Below are 16,509 nucleotides of genomic sequence, written 5' to 3'. Positions count from 1 at the left end.
GGGGGGGGGCGAGCGTGTGTGTCCGTGTGTGTGTGTGCATATGTGTGTGTGTGTGCGCATGTGTAGCTGTGTCTATGCCTGCGCGTGTGTACGTGTGTGTACGTGTGTGTGTATGTGTACCTGTGTCTATGCCTATGCATGTGTACATGTGTGTGTATGTGTGTGGCCTGTGTGTGTGTATGTGTACGTGTGCCTATGTCTACGGGTGTGTAGGTGTGTGTGCACGTGTACACATGTGTGTGTGTATGTGTACCTGTGTCTATGTCTACGTGTCTGTATACATGCATGTGTGTGTATGTGTACCTGTGTCTATGCCTATCTCTGTGTATGTGTGTGTGTGCATGCACATGTGTGTGTATGTGTACCTGTGTCTGTGTCTGTGTCTACACGTGTACATGTGTGTGTACACATGTGTACATATGTGTGTATATGCATGTGTATGTATGTGTGTACATGTGTGGGTGTGTGTGTGTGCATGTGTGGCACATATGTGTGTACACGTGTGTGTACATGTGTGCACAGGAACACATTCATGGGTTACATATATAAATGTACATACCTATACACTTCGCTTATTCGTATAGACACATACATGTGTATTTGTGCACACACATGTCCATAAAAACATATATATATGTATAGGTGTCTGCGTGGGTCTAGGGGTGTGTGTGTGCACACGCACCTGGGTCTCCATATGTCTGTATGTGTGTGTGTGCCCGTATGTCTCTCTGCGTGTGTCCCCCCCATATGTCTCTCTGTGTGTGTATGTGCACACCTGGGTCCATATGTCCGTGTGTGTCCCTGCACATGTCCTGCCTTCAGCTGCTGTCCCCGTGCGTGGTGGAGCGCACATCCCTGCACGCGTGGACCCACACGTCTGCCCCTCCGTGCACCAGGCTGTGTGCACGTGTGTGGATGTGTGCACACATGTGTGGAGGTGTCTCCCGTCCCCCGGGGTGCTCACGGGTGCCCGGCAGTGTGTGCACAGCCCCTGTGTGTGGGGTATCCCTGTGGGGGTGTGCAGGGCTGGGGGGTGCAGGACGAGGCGGGGGGCTGCAGCCCCCGTGGTTGTGGGGCGCGTGTCGGGTGCCAGCTCCGGGGACACGCTTCATCCTGGTGAAGGAAACAGCGTCTGATGCTCATTGAGGGCAAACCGATGCCAGATGGATATCACAAACGGGGGCTGCGCCTGTCGGGACGTCGTCGCGCTCCCAAAGGACCTGGTGTCCAGGGGTGATGGCCTGGAGCTGCTTGCCCGGATGAAGGACAGAAGAAATCAGATTTTAAAATTATTTTGCTTGTGTTTTCTTCTCTTAATGGATCCGGCTTTATTTCATTACAGAGCAGGAGGAGCCGTGCAGTGAGGTCGGGTTGGAAATGCCTCCTTCCCGTCCCTCCATCGCCTCCTGCGCGTGTCCCGGGGGTCAGACGGGAGGCAGCAGCTCATGTGCCCCCTACATAATTCCTCTGCCTATAAAACTGTCATCTTTCATTCCCTGAACCTCTTTTAGTAAGTAAATATTCCTCAGACATGTAAATACTGCAGGACTGGCTCCCAGCGACCGGAGTCTGTTGTTTGAAATGTTCAGATCAATGAGGGAAGGATGTAAAATGAAGCCCCTGCCCCTGCCAGAGGTGGGAGCGGGGATGGAGATGCTCGGAGCCAGACCCAGCAGGGATGTGCTGGGATCCAGCTGGGCTCCGTGCGCACATCTCCTCTGGGCACTGCTCCAACAATGCAGGAATCCTCCTGGAAGAGGGAAATATGGAAAACAGGTCCTCGGGTCGCCCATTTCTGCAGGAGATGGTCCTGTCCCTACCCGTGTCCTTAGACTCTTCTCTGGTTCATAAAACAAACAACATTTTTCAAATCTTGAAATGGCCCCTCCTGGTGGATTAGGAAACTCAGGAAGGAAATCAGAGGGGCAGCCCTTCGGATGGACCCAAAGTTTCTGTCTCTTCTGCCAGAAGCCAGCGAGGAGCTGGGGGTCCCCAGCGCAGATGGTTGCTCACACTGGACCCATTTCGGGGTAGGGAAATGCCCTGGACATCACTCTCAGGAATACTGAAAAAAGCCCCCACCAATGAGGGAGGCCAGATCTGTGCTTCCTCACCTGGATTTCACAAGGCATTGCCCAAGCCATGTCACCTGCAGAAGAAGAGCCAGCAGCAAGTCCCCTGTGTCAGAGCATTTTGGACCTCGAGCGCTTGGTGGGCTCCAGGGAGAGCAGCCACATCCCCAGCCGGGACCCCCAACCCAGCAAACCCACCATAACCTGCTCCTCAGCTGCAGAGGAAGCCTCAACCACACCAGTGGGAGCATTTTCACCATCAGAGCAAAGAAAACAAGCCCCAGCTGCTCCGTCCCACCCTTTTTTTTCCTTCCTTGCCTTAAACCTCCGTGTTAAACCCAGGAGCTGACAGAGGGTTGGCAGGAATGAATGGCAAAAAGCCTCCAGAGGTGGCAGACGAGTCGGGGCTGCTTGTGGGGCAGGCGTGTGAAACCCTACCACTGCTGAAGCCTCCAGAGAAACAACATGACACGTTTCAGTGCCTTAGATGCTGGGTGTTTATTTTCAGATGTGCCAAACGCTCCTCCCGTTCAGGGTTCGTGGCGTGTCTGCAGCGGGAGAGAATGGAGTAACATTAATAATCTCCCCCAAGACAATTCATTAGACTCTTTCCCAAGGATAAAGCTTAATCTAATTTCTGCTGTTATACTTTGTCTTCATAAAAGTCTGAAGAAATGAATGAGCTTTACACCACCCTCGCGTGACAAAAAAACCTTGGGCTCTCTTGGAAAAAAAATAATTATAGGGTGACGCAGCAAAATTGTCAGCACTTGTGATTTTTATATCAGACCCGCAAAGTTCACTTTTATTCTTGAAGTCCCTCCCTCCTACCCTAAATTTTGGCTTTTTTTCTGCTTTTAAAGCTTCTGCTTTTGAGCCTTGGTCCTTTTTGCAGAGCAAAGATTAAAATGCAAACTGCAGAGTCTCCCAACCCCAGCAGCAAATAAACAGGGCAAAGATGGTTTTTTAAGGTGATCTCACGGTTTTTGAACAGTTGATGTTGGTGATACTGAGCACGCTGCAGAAACGAGGGCCTTCCACCCTGAGAGCAATCCACAGCTCCTGAGGCCATTACAAAAATTAGAAAGAGAACACATTTATTAGGTCTAGATATAAAATGTAATCCAGATTTACAGCTGATTTTATCTGGCTCTCTAAAGAGCTTGGCTCTGGAGTTTGGCCCGTCTGGGAGCAGGTCAGGCTTGGTCTTTCCCGAGCTCCTTTAAGCAAAGAGCACTTGCTGTTTGTCTCATCAAATAAAATAAATTCATTTTCTGTGTGTTTTACAGCTGGCTGTGTTCAAACATCACCGGGGCTTGTTTCACTGCAGTACAAACATTTCCAAATTCTCCTCAGCCACAAGAGATGAAGATCACAAAAGGGTGCTTACCTTCCCTGCCTTGACGTGTTGATGTTTAAATTCAGGGCAAAAGCCACGAGCCGGGTTCTCAAAAGCAACACTCACCCCCAGCAATTCATGTAGGTTGCAAAAAGTCCCTTCTCACCTTCAGGAACACGAAATCTTTACGTATTTTCACGGCACCCACAGCGGGTTTGTACTTTGTGCTTGTTCTCCATCCCTTCTCCCCGCCTGCTCCTCTGTCTCAATGGGAAAAACCGTCCCAGAGTTTCCTGCCCCTTAAAAGTTTCGTGTCACCGACCAGCACCGGTGCTGAGCCTGTGTCAACACCTGACGTGGCAGAGCTGACCTGCTGGAAAACTCAACCTCAAAAATGACACAGCAAAAAAAACAACAACCCACAAACCTTTTCTCCTGCCTGCGCCATTGCGGAAGGAAGCTTCTCTCTGGAGGAAGTAAAGGGTGTTTTCGCTGGGCTGTGGAGGAGGGAAACGGTCACGGGACCAGGCTGAGTCACCCACATCTGTCCCGAGGTGTCCAGAGGATCCTACACCTCTCCAGAAGTCTCTGGAAGGAGCATGTGGCACCTCAGCAACCTGTGGACCACAGCACCCGGTCCAGCCTGGTGAGCATCGCCCCTCCATCACCACACACCAGAGCCGGGGGGTGTAGGGGGGAGTAAACCTCACCCGGAGTGCTGGGGCAGTGATAGAGGCCTGATGGAGAGAGGATTTGGGGAAGAATTTCCTCTGGAAAATCATCATCAGCCTTTGTTGTTGTTTGCAAGCAAAGAAAAATCAGTTCTCCCCCCACCCCCCTGCATCCTGCTGGCACTTTACTGCGAACATGAGGAGTTTGGACATAAGGAGTATTTCTGGTGATTGTGCCCGCGGAGCAAGAATCTCAGCAAATATTTTTAAACACTTCCCAGCAGCAAGTGGGTGTGGAGAGAAAGCAGAGCTCTGCAGGGATGCTAATTGCTCCTTTTTGAGCCTTTCCTCTGTAACCTTGACATTTTAAACTCAAACAGCTTTTTTTTTTCCCCCATCCCCTTTGCTGTTCCTTTGCTACATCCATCCGTGCTGCAGGCTGACAAGCCACTTTTTTGGGCAGGGGTTTCTGGGATGCCATGGGACTCCTAAAGAACCATAAAGAACCATGCTGAGAGCCCCAAAACCCAGATCCTCCAGCAAACAGAGGGAACAGTATCTCTTTAATATAAAGTTAATAGCATACGTGGGAATACAGCACAGCTTCTCACAGGGCCTCTCCAGGGGGCTGAGAATCCGCCTGGAGGCACATCCCAAGGCTTGGGGGGGGATAGGAAATGATGGGAGAGCGAGGACCAAGGTCTGCTCTGGAGAAGGGCTCACTGGGAGGAAATCCCCAACCTCGAGGAGGAGGAGACTCACTGAGTCACCCCTGTCCCGTGATGTTGAGCTAAGCTAACAGCAGGCTGGTGAAAGCCTTGTTTTCCGAATGTTTTGTAAAAGCGCATGATGTCATCACGACCAGAAAGCCGAGCGTGACTCAGCACGCCCCACCAGGAGAAGGGAAATTCCCTCTGGCTTATGGCCCTTTCTGTATTTGCCAACTGGATTAAAGTTCACATGGAGGAAAAATGAGTTTTCTGGTTTTAATTTGGTGCTTCGCCCGATAATTATAAATGCATCAATAAATCTGGAGGCACAACTGGCTTGAAAAGACCCAGCAACTTGAGGACAATCCCCTGTGCCTCAAACCACCAGGCAGTGATGGAGAGGGGAAGAGGGAATCGTCCCTGACTGGGACGGCAGCAACTCGGTGCCTAAGGAATGAATGTGCTGGGACTGGACCCCAAAAGACAAGTCTTTGGGTCTACAGGTAAGACCAAAAGTGGCCGTTGGGGTCCTCAGAAATAGGCCACAAGATGGACATGCTGGAGGAGATGCTTGGCAAGGCAGATACAACGCTGGCAGCATGTCCTGTACTGCCTGCCCTGCTATGGCCCATCCCAATTCCGATTTTATGGAAAAAAATATAATTCAATCATGTCAAACCAGTAATTTTCACTGACATTTTCAGCAATAAGGGTACACACAGCAGAGAGGGAAAAGGGAAGGTGACTGCAATGCACCTTTGCTGCACACCCAAGCTTTTCAGTATCTCGTGCTGTAAAACCTGGTGAATCATTCCCTGCACAGCATCATTCCTGCTTAAATCTGAATCCATCTATGTTTAAACTTTAACTCATCACTTCAAGGTGGAATATTTGCCATGTCATACCTAAAAAGTTTTCTAGGAATTTCAATATTTAAGTTAAAAAAGGGCAACCCTTTCCACTGTAAATACTATTTTCCGGAAAACGTGTTGTGATTTCAGAATTGCCACACATATGCCCCAAATGTATCCACACGGAAGGCCAAGTGTTTTAACATATATCCTTTAGGTCAAGAAATAAACTGCCTCCCCATCGTGGAAATTAAAACTTATCCGTCTCTTGATTGCAGAAGATGATAAATCGGGACAGAGTTTCTCCTAAGTTTTTATTATCTTAAACCAAGAAATACGTCACTAAGAGTGGTCAGGCCCTTGGGTGAGAGGAAATTAACACCAACGAGGAACCTAATAATCATTGATCCATCTTGATTTAATTACAGTTGGACGGCACAGACGGTGTCTTCTGCCAGCTGGACTCTCCCGTGGCCAGATTAAGAGGCCTGTCAACTGTATCTGTTCTGCAAAAAAATACCGCTGCCAACCAACTTGGAAAGCCCCCAGAATGTCCTCCTTAATGTCAGTTGTGTTTATACTAGTAGCTTTATTTTTAGGTGCCCCCCACCCCCCTCCTTCCGAAACGCTGGGTTCAGGGAAGAGCATTAGCTGAAGAGTTATTTATTCCTGCCATGCTGAGCACTCAAACCACCCCCAGCCTCGACGGGCACTGCCAGCCTGGCTCCTGCCCCCGTCATGCTGCCGGGGGTCGGCTTTGCTTGCCCTGATGCAGAAGATGGAGGTGAGGAGGAGGAGCGGGATGGGCGAGGGCTGCGTGGGTGCGTGCCATGGCTGGGGATGGGGACCGGTTCTGGCCTGTGGTGCACAGCAGACTTGAGGTCGTGTTTGCCCACTGGCAGGTCTCAGAGGCCACGGGGCTGCACAGAAGGATGGGCTCCCCGCTGCCCATCCTTTTGGGATCAAAACCACCCACCATGTGGTGGTTGTCCCCAAACCACCATGCTCCCCAGCACTGCCCCAGGGATGTCTGGGGATGTGAAACCAGGCCCGGGTGCTGCTCATGGTGGGGCAGAGCGGGGCCGAGAGCAAACACGGGCGTGTGTGAGTGTTCACAGAGGTTTCCGGCTGCAGGAAACACAGGGGTGAGTGGTTACCCCTCGTGTCGCATGGGGACGGCCACTGCCCAAGGACATCTGGGGGCACCTACGAGAACTTGGGGGTTTGGCACAGAAACCCGCTGCCCCACTGAGCACGCCTTGCCCTCAGCAGCCTCTGCCGCCTTTGTTTGAGGCCAGTGCTCCACGACCCCCTTCGGCTTTGGGACCCCGTACCCCGGCCTGGACCCTCGGCGGAGCCCGAGGGGAGGAGCGCATCCTGGCGCGCAGGAGGCGGAGCCTGGAGCCTGGGGGCGTGGCCTCCCCGTGGGGGGCGTGGTCATCACGGCTGGCGCGGGGGGCGTGGCCTGGCGCGCGGGGCGTGGCCTATCCCGGGGGCGTGGCCTGCGCTATAAGAGGCCCGCACAGGCCCCAGTCGCTGCCCCGCCGTTCGTCTGTCGCTGCTCCGCCCCACCGGTCCCCGCCGGCAATTCCTGCTGCGCCACAGCCATGGCGGCGCTGACGGTGAAAGCCTACCTGCTGGGCAAGGAGGAGGCGACCCGCGAGATCCGCCGCTTCTCCCTGTCGCCGCCCGCCCGCTACCAGGCCATCCACGACCGCATCGCCGAGCTCTTCCAGGGGTTGTTGCGGGCCGGGCTGCCGCCCGCCTTCCGCATGCACTACAAGGGTGAGCGGCGGCGGGTTGGGGGGCTGCTCCGGGTCAGGCCGCGGTGGTCCTGGGGGTGGGAAGGTCTGCGGGGCTGTCCGGCGGGTGGGGGTGTCCCCGCCGCCCCCTCCGGTGACACCTGAGCGGGCGCCTGATCTTGTCCTTCTCTAGATGAAGACGGGGACCTGATCGCTTTTTCCACCGATGAGGAGCTGGAGATGGCGATGCCGTACGTGCAGGACGGCGTCTTCCGCGTTTACATCAAAGGTAACCCCCCCGCACAGCTCCCCCGGGGGCGGTCACAGGCCTCTGGAAACGGGGGGAGGCGAGCCCCGGCCCTTCCCCGTGTCCTCGGGGGGCCTAGTGGAACCTGCGGCCTCCGGGGGGAGGTGATGTGAAGGGCAGGGTGATGTGCCGGAACATGAACCCCTCCCTGCTAACGTGGGGTAAACAGATCACAAGTTTCCTCCTAGCCCGGCCCAACGCGAGCTGCTGTTGTCCTGTTGGTTCCCTGGAAATGCCAGACTGGCACCAGCCCCTTCAATATTCACAGCAATGCACGAAATCCGGCTTATTCCTCAGCAAACAGTTGCTCCCTAGTCCTTTCTGTTCACAAAGATGCCCGCAGTGCTTTATCTGCGGTCCATCTAATGAGTCACACCAGCGATGTTGTCCCAGCTCTCATCTGTTGTGCCTCCTGGCATTTCTTCCCGACTCCCTCTCCAAAAAACACTGTGTTCTTGCTGTTCTTAGGAAGGTAGGACCAGGAGCCAAAGGGGGTAGGCGCAGCACCAATCTAAAATAAACATGCCAAGAGGCTGTTGAGGATAAGGCATGCTCAGTGTGAGGAGCAGGTATCTTTGCGAAACCCCTTCTCACTTGGTTTAGGTTCTCTTCCATGCCCCCAGCTTGTGTTTGGCAGCCAAGGTAAAAATAAACTGACCCAGTAAGTCAATACTGCCCCGACATGGGCTGTTTGCGCTTCCTTCTCCTCTGCCCGATTTCCAGCCTTTAAATAGTAACCCCGTTTTGATGCAAAGTTTCCTTTCCTTAATAGACAAGAAGGAGTGCCGGCGGGAACATCGCTCGCAGTGCAGCCAGGAGCCCCCCCGTGACATGGTGCACCCCAATGTCATCTGTGACGGCTGCGAGGGGCCGGTGGTGGGTGCCAGGTTCAAGTGCACTGTCTGCCCAGACTATGACCTGTGCAGCACCTGCGAGGGCAAAGGCATCCACAAGGAGCACAACATGGTGATGTTCCAAAGTCCGCTGCTAAATCCCTTTGAGGTGAGCCAAAAAAAACCTCCCATATCTGTGGAAGAGGAACTGAGGAATGGGGATATTCCTCAAATTTAAGTCACAAGTTCCAGTAATGCAGAATCTGGCCCTGTGAACAGTCTCACGTGAACGTTACCCTTTACAGTGGCTTCCCCGAGGACGCTGGCTCCGTAAAATGCGGCATGGTGTTCCACCCTTCCCATGGATGCACTGCTGGGGATATCCCGGCCCTGCGGCTCCGTGCCAAAACTCTGAACAAGCCCAGGCTGGTACCGCAGCCTCCAGTCCACCCACTGCAGAAGGTAAGAGGACATGGCTCTGGTAAACAAAGTGGCGGTGGAGCCACAGTAGCTGAAGTTCTGCAGCACGGGGTGGAATCCGGGTGGAAAAATAGACATAGGAACTACTCAAATTTGCTTTTGGTGCAGAGAGGGACTGTTTTAAGGCATGCTTGGGCCTGTGCAATAGAGGGGGATTCAGAGAGAGCATCTGGAACCAAAGAAAGCTGAGCTGTTAGGTCAAACTTGTCACTCCTCCAGATCTGCCTTTCAGCATGGCTAATGAGCCTTAACAACGCTACTGCCACTGGTTTTCAGTTCCAAAGGTAGCTTAGAGTTAAATTTTTGTCTCTATACTGCCTTTGTTGTGCAGAGTGTGTGTGACAGCAAATGAGCACCAAGATCTCATGGGGATACTCTTTATAGGTGCTCTTTCCCTCTGAGCTCCTATATGTGCTAACAGAAGTTATTTTTCTAGAAGCTTCTACTAACAACCAGCCTCAGGACCCCAACGTCACCTTCCTAAAGAATGTTGGGGAGAGTGTTGCAGCTTTTCTGAGCCCCCTGGGTAAGTGACTTACCGTTTGTTATCCCAATTCTGAGACTGGTTTTTAAAGGTCCTTTGAACAGAAGCAGCTGTCAGCTGTTGTGGCTGATACTGGAACTACCTCCTGCCACCAAGCCTCAGTTTACTCCTGGTACTAACAATGCCCAGGCTTAGAACAATCACTCGGTACCTTTTCAGAGCCCTCCTTTAGGAGGAAAGATTTCTTTAACATGTTGCCATGTAACACTAATCTTAAGTCAGCGATGAGTCAGGATTTTGCCTGGCTTAGGGAGACTTAGATAACTTCTGGCCTAGATGCACGGCTTGTCTGTCTCAAGGAGGATGACTGTTTGATGCTGAACTATTCTTTGTTTAAAGAATGCTTCACATCTTAATTCCTACATGTTACATGACAGGCTACAGGATTACAGAAACCTTACAGTGCTTAGACCAGCATTGATGCATGTTCTTTCAGGACTGTGCTTTGGAAAAAAAAAATCTCTGTAAGACTTTCTCCATCTCAAATGCATTTCTAGGTATCGATGTTGATATTGATGTGGAACATGGAGGACAGAGAAGCAAAGTGACTCCTGCTTCTCCCAGTCAAGAGAAGAGCAGTGCTGAGCCCAGCAGTGGTATGCAGGACGTTCAGACCAAACCAGACTGGAATAACACAGATTCTGGTACAGAAGTAAATACTGTCACAGAGCAGATACAAGACATGGTGATAGATCCTGTGCCCACACAAATGGAAGATGGCAGCTTCCAGTCACAGGTACTAAATAAAACTCAGTAATGTTTGCTGAGGCCTTGCTAGAAAGGAAGATAAATATTTAGCGTGCACTGGGGGATTGAATATTAAGGTGTCAGCAGACTAAGTGAGATATGGCACCTTTCCTTTACTGGTTTACAGCAAAAGTCACGGGACTTCTTCTGGATGTAACTTTTTGTATTAAAGGCAGGCAGTAGGAGGATGCATCCTACCTGGAAAGCACTGCAGCATCTGGACTTTTTTTTCTTTCCATTTCAGGAACACAGTGAATCCAGCAGTTCGTCAGGGGGTGATGAGGACTGGACCCACTTATCTTCCAAAGAAGTGGATCCTTCCACAGGTGAACTGCAGTCTCTGCAAATGCCAGAGACGGAGGGTCCCAGCTCCCTGGATGTACCTCAGGATCCTCCCCAGCCAGGACCTACAGGACTGCGAGAAGCTGCCCTCTACCCGCATCTCCCACCAGGTATGAGAATGTGTGCAGGTTTCCTAACTGGGAGGTAATTCTCACTCAGCAACTGCCAACTTGCCTGATACAAGCAGACCTGCTTTTAGAGGCGGTAGAAACCAAGGTCACATAAGTTAGAGCTAAACTCGTCCATAACTTTGTTAGCAGGTATGGCAGCTCTTGCACCCTGTTAGAGACAGCTGGTTCTTCTCTTTAATGTGGGCAGATAAGCCTAAATAAGACTTCTGACCTTAAACTAATATGCCATTGAAGCAGTATGAAAAAAAGGTAGTGTCCTAAATCATGTCCTTGCTGCTTACTCTTCCAGAGAACCCTTTAATGCAGGATGCAGACTGGTACATCCTGTAACTTTTATATAAGACAGTTTTTCTGGTGGGAGCCAGTTAACAGTATGCCAGGCCAATTAACTGAGATCAGCAGCACTGTCTTGCAGCAAGGCCAGCTGAGGCTGAGTTATGTATCTCTTATCTCAAACATCTGCCCTCCTGGGAGACACAGGAGAGCATGTCTTCTAGCATTTAACCAGCTAAACCAGATTTACTCGGATTAGTGCCAACATACCTACTGTGTGATATTAAAGCCTTTGCTGGTTTGCCAATTAACGTGAAATATTTAAACTATTCTTCTCTTAACAGAAGCAGACCCTCGCCTCATTGAATCTCTGTCCCAGATGCTCTCTATGGGATTCTCCGATGAGGGTGGATGGCTCACTCGACTCCTGCAGACAAAGAACTGCGACATCGGGGCAGCACTAGATGCCATCCAGTATTCCAAGCACCCAAACTACTTCAAGTGAGGTGTCTAACAAAAAGCACTTCTAACTGAAAGCAAACAACGCACTACAACTTACTCAGTGGTACATCTTTTTTTCCTGCAAAGGGTTTCTGTCTCATGTTCCAAAATGCTTGTAGAATGGAAGAAAAATAAATACTACTTCCTGTGATGAGTCTGTGTGTTTTAAGTATCTCTGTGACTTAAGAAGGGAGGGACTAGGCTAAGAACATGTGATGTCATCAGCCAGCCCAGGGCTTCTTGTATGTAACTTGGTGTCTCCCCACTTAGGGCTACACTTCTGAAGGGAAATTAAATGCTTTCCTGATTCTGAAGCCTGCTCTGCAGCTCAGGAAGAAAGGGTTGCTATGGGAGATCTAAACAAAGAGGTTAACAGGGGAAAAGAGCTGTACTTTGTAATGGGGAATTAATCACAGAATTTAATTGTAGTGACCAGGAATCCTTGGAGCTTTCTTCCCCCAAGCTGACCTATTTCCATTCTTCTAGCTGATAGGGTTGCTAGATAACAATGTACAACAACTCCTTGGAGCTTTCTTCCCCCAAGCTGACCTAACATTGTACAACAAGGGTGTCCCCCCACTTAGGGCTACACTTCTGAAGGGAAATTAAATGCTTTCCTGATTCTGAAGCCTGCTCTGCAGTTCTGGAAGAAAGGGTTGCTATGGGAGATCTAAACAAAGAGGTTAACAGGGGAAAAGAGCTGTACTTTGTAATGGGGAATTAATCACAGAATTTAATTGTAGTGACCAGGAATCCTTGGAGCTTTCTTCCCCCAAGCTGACCTATTTCCATTCTTCTAGCTGATAGGGTTGCTAGATAACAATGTACAACAACTTTCTTCTGCCCTCATATCCTTTTCCCTAAACACAGCCATAGAGCAAGTAAACAACTTTAATAAGTGCATCTTCAGGTCAAAACTTTGCCTCAGAACTCGACATACCACACACATTACAGAGACAAACAAGAAAGCAATGCTAAAGGTACCTGAACATCTCAGAGATCGTCATCAAACTCCTCACCAGTGCAGAAGAGGTGCTCATGAGAAACACTGCTGGGCTTTTGGCCGGTCCTACAGTTAAGGGTGCTTGCCCTCATGCACCTTCCTGCAGTTGTCTCCGAGACACCAGACCCTGCCCTCACCAATTGGCTTTGAGGTTCTTTGAACAACGCATCACCCTCAACTGAGCAACTGCTGCTGGGCACTGCAGTGCCAGGCGGTTTCAAGGCAAGCCACTTGGTGCTAGCACCATGCTTTTTAAATTCAAAGCCTGTACCTGGAGTTCTTCCAGCCTGTTCTGAGCATCTACTGGCCGCACCACCATCTGCTGCGGTGGTGCTGTGTAGCCCCAACCTTCCACTGCCATCCTGTGGTGACAAGGTGACCCCGGCAGCGTTTTTGCTGTCAGAATATGAGAGAAATTTTTCCCACTTTGAGGGTTTAGTACAAGGAGTTGAGGTTCGTGTATTCTCCTCGGGCACTACGGACTCACAGACAGCAGGAACCACATTGTCTCCAGAAAAAGCACCTCCATCATCTTGATCAGCCACTGCTACTGCACAGTTCTTGAGCTGTAAGAAGGAAGAGAGCTTGGTTATAAATCCAGCAGACGCAGCCAAGCTGCACAGAAGCAGGCAAACAAAGAGAACTCAAGTCCTTCAAATGCACCCAAATTCTCACCAGCCCCCCCGAGGCAGAGCTGAGGCCAAAGCACTGGTTGGGCCTATGAACTCTGGGCTGTGGAGACTCTGGCCAACTTCACTGGCAGAGTGCAGGAAAACACAGCAGCCTTAATAACCGCATCCAACACAGGTGCCACTGCTCAGTAAGGCAAAGCAGCACAGTTCTTAATTGTGCTGATAGAGGAATCTGGCTCAACCACTCTGCTTACACAAGTTTGCACTGGTTTTACCTGACTGAAACCTGTCAGAGAGAAATTCTTGACACAAATTTCTTCTTCTCCCCAGTTATTCAAACAGAAGAGCAAAGGAAGGCTCATAAACTTCAAAATTATGATGACGCAAAAGAGGTCAGAACGCTGTTTTGTTTTACTGGTAGGGAGAATTTTCTACAACTAAAATACCTCAGAGGTTTTAACCTTTTTGGCTCGGTAGGCAAGCTGGAAATCTCCATTTTCCTCTCTGTACTCCTGAACATCACTGGAGAGAAAGCTCTTCTGTTGTTTCCTGGCCAAGAAAATAATTCACAAAGAGGACAAATTAGCTCCACTGTGAGGTTTATTTTTTTTTCCACAAATCAGCAGAAATGTTCGTAAAATGCATGGCTTTAGCAATAAGAGAAGTTTTACCTCCAAATAACAAATCCCTAGTCAGGTCAGGTTGTACCTTGCAACCTGTACTTTGTTCAGCTCTCAGAGATGAGCTACCTCCCACACCTCCACACCAAATGTCACCACTCAGGGGCTGGAATTACCAAAAATAAAGAGCTCTTTCTGTACCTTTGTTCTTTCACAGTGTTCTTCCTCCGGGAACAGAACTGTTGCCTTTCTGTATCTGCCTCCTCCTTCCCATCTTCCTGATCTTCACTGTCCTTGTCCAGATATTTACTCCAGCGACTGACTTCTGCCCTTCCTTCCTACAACATCTGAGAATTACTGAAAACAGCAAAATTCAAGGCTCTCAGTTTTGGCATTGTTATTTATGTGCTGAGTGCCTCAAATCACAAGTTAGTTTAGGACATGTTCCTGTCTTGTATTCCCAGTATCCTGGTGGAGCAGAGAACGGGGAATGTATATGTCCCATCCTCTTTGCTGGAGCCTCTCTGATTATATACACTATTTTACCTGTCTGAACCCATATAAAGAGATCAATGATTTCACTTTGATTCACCAAGGTCACTATGGGTTGGTGTTTACTTCAGCTGTGTAGGTATCTTACCTGCTGGACTGAACTGTCTTCATGTTGGGCTGCTATATTTTTGCTGTCATTTACAGATTCTTCTACGTACCTAAAATAGATGTTTAAGCTAGAGTTTCTAGAACACACTTCTGTGTGTTGATTTACAATTTTCAAATCACCTAGTCATAGCACAAGGGATTGGATAGAAAGCATGGATAGGAACACCAGACAGGCAGCATGTCAGGAAACAAAGGATCTACAGAAAAGCAGATGTCAAATGAAGGATTTGCAAGATAGATTGTCCAAATACTTAAAAAAAATTAGTTAGAGGGCATCCTCCTTCTCTCTACACAAACAGAGTAGCAAGTTTGATCTCAATTCAATAATCATGAAACGGTAAATTCTAATTGATCATAAATAGAGATATAACAGTCTAGCTTTTGGGACAACAGCTTAAACCCACTAATTATATCCCAAGCAACCAAAGAAAAAGGGAAGTTATTTCACAATGTTTTGACAATAGAAATAGCAACCCTTTTTGATAAAGTGACCAAACAATGAGTTTTCTTCCCAAAGCTTAACCCTGAAGCACTGCATGTACACAACTACGTTATATAACTAGCTTTGACTAATTTCTGAAAATAACCTTGAATAAAAAGGAAGCTGGACCAGTTCATGATTAGGCAATTTCTAAACAGATTCAGGAATGAAATAAACAGGAAAGTGCTACTCAGGTTTTCCAGCCCAGATGGAAATACACCCAAACGTTTGCATTAAACAAGTCTTTTTATTAATAGCAGCAGTGATTACTGAACAGATTCAGTGGGAAACCCCTGAATGCCAAGAGTTAGGTAGCAACAGCTTAGAGAGGAGGATGTTTTTCTCCCTGAGGACACACCTCTGCACTGCTCGTAAGATGGACGCCTCCACAGTCAGCTCATTGAAAAGTAATTAAGACCGATAATGAAGACAAATAAGACAATTTAAAAAAACCCACCAAAACAAGCCCTATTACATACATTTTAAGGGGTAAAGGCCTGAACAACACACACTATTGATCAACTAAACTTATCTGAAAAAATTCTTTGTCAAAAGAAACATGCCAGGACACTCAACCCAACAAATAGCTTGTTCCTATGAGGTGAATGACAAAACTAGCACATCATGGCTTTACAACAGGACAGAAACCCTCCTCAGCTCAAATGAGGTAACAGGCACTGCATGTGTGAAGATGTGCATCAACTGTAGCATATCAAAAGAAAAGAGCAAATAAAGATTAAACACTGTACCGAGGCGTCCAACCAATTGCTTCCTCCGCCTCACCCTGCAGCAAATTTAATTTCTGGACGTGGTTCCGACAGTCTGGGCCAGACCCCTGGCCGTAAATCTGCAAAACCAAGAAAAATAATAAAAACAAAGCTGAGGGAGCAGCCAGAAGGAAACAGCACAAAGTCAGGCTCCACCACGGGTAATATATAAAGTGCTAATTAAAGTTAACTGAGTGTGTGATGTCCTGTGTTAAGGGCTAACGTCCACACTGAGCTCCCCTTTCCACACAGGGCTCCCCCTTTCCACACAGGGCTCCCCTTTTCCACACAGGGCTCCCCACCGCCGCCGCCCAGGCCTCCTCCTCCCCGGCCGGCCCCTCACCTTCTGCAGGGCCTGCCGCTGTCCGCACACGCTGCAGCTCCACTTCCCGCTCCGTTTGGCCTAGGAAGGCGCAGAAGGGGTCAGTGCCGGCCCACAGCCCAGAGCCCGCTCCCCGGCCCGGCCCGCACCCACCTGCTGCACCTGGAAGAGGCGGCAGCGGCAGCACCGCAGCGCCCAGCACGGCGGCGCCATCCCGCCGTCGCTATGGCAACGCGCGCCTTCCGGCCACGTGACACCCCGCTACCAGCGAGTGCGCCGCTCTGGCCCCCGGGTCTGCCCAGCCCCGCCCCCGGGGCCGCTGTCGCGACAGGTGACTGTCGATAGGGACAGGCCACAGCGCCGGGCTGTGCCACCTGCAGCCGCTCAGCGTTAAGAAAATCAATTAATCGGCATCAGCCGCCTCCGAAGGGGAGGGCTTACGGCAGCGGGAGTCTGGCAGGAGGGAAAACGCTTCACTGAC

The 16,509-nt window shown here is 49.9% G+C and overlaps 2 protein-coding genes across 5 annotated transcripts; one reads left to right on the top strand and one right to left on the bottom strand.

Moving 5' to 3' along the window:
* Positions 1–7,172: 7,172 nt before the first annotated feature.
* SQSTM1 (sequestosome 1) lies at positions 7,173–11,697 on the top strand. 3 transcript variants are annotated; one of them, XM_014948196.1, is made up of 8 exons: positions 7,173–7,428; positions 7,579–7,674; positions 8,465–8,694; positions 8,831–8,987; positions 9,442–9,531; positions 10,047–10,285; positions 10,541–10,748; positions 11,387–11,697. In XM_014948196.1, exons 1-8 carry the CDS (start codon positions 7,251–7,253, stop codon positions 11,545–11,547), a joined length of 1,359 nt encoding a protein of 452 aa, XP_014803682.1. In that variant the 5' UTR covers positions 7,173–7,250; the 3' UTR covers positions 11,548–11,697. The 3 variants fall into 3 exon arrangements, with proteins under 3 accessions (XP_014803682.1, XP_014803683.1, XP_014803684.1); XM_014948197.1 differs by having other exon boundaries at positions 7,188–7,428; positions 9,445–9,531; XM_014948198.1 differs by lacking the exon at positions 9,442–9,531 and having other exon boundaries at positions 7,188–7,428.
* A 719-nt stretch (positions 11,698–12,416) lies between these two features.
* LOC106891362 (chromosome unknown open reading frame, human C5orf45) lies at positions 12,417–16,295 on the bottom strand. 2 transcript variants are annotated; one of them, XM_014947830.1, is made up of 7 exons: positions 16,182–16,295; positions 16,050–16,109; positions 15,689–15,786; positions 14,439–14,508; positions 14,000–14,136; positions 13,640–13,727; positions 12,417–13,112 (listed from the first exon to the last, which is right to left on the bottom strand). In XM_014947830.1, exons 1-7 carry the CDS (start codon positions 16,239–16,241, stop codon positions 12,537–12,539), a joined length of 1,089 nt encoding a protein of 362 aa, XP_014803316.1. In that variant the 5' UTR covers positions 16,242–16,295; the 3' UTR covers positions 12,417–12,536. The 2 variants fall into 2 exon arrangements, with proteins under 2 accessions (XP_014803316.1, XP_014803315.1); XM_014947829.1 differs by having other exon boundaries at positions 13,625–13,727; positions 16,182–16,291.
* Between the last annotated feature and the right edge of the window lie 214 nt (positions 16,296–16,509).

The sequence above is a fragment of the Calidris pugnax genome, unplaced genomic scaffold, assembly GCF_001431845.1.
Source record: "Calidris pugnax isolate Ruff unplaced genomic scaffold, ASM143184v1 scaffold27, whole genome shotgun sequence".
NCBI lineage: Eukaryota > Metazoa > Chordata > Aves > Charadriiformes > Scolopacidae > Calidris > Calidris pugnax.
The sequence above is the reverse complement of the archived record's forward strand: the minus strand, read 5'-3'. Positions and strand labels throughout refer to the sequence as shown.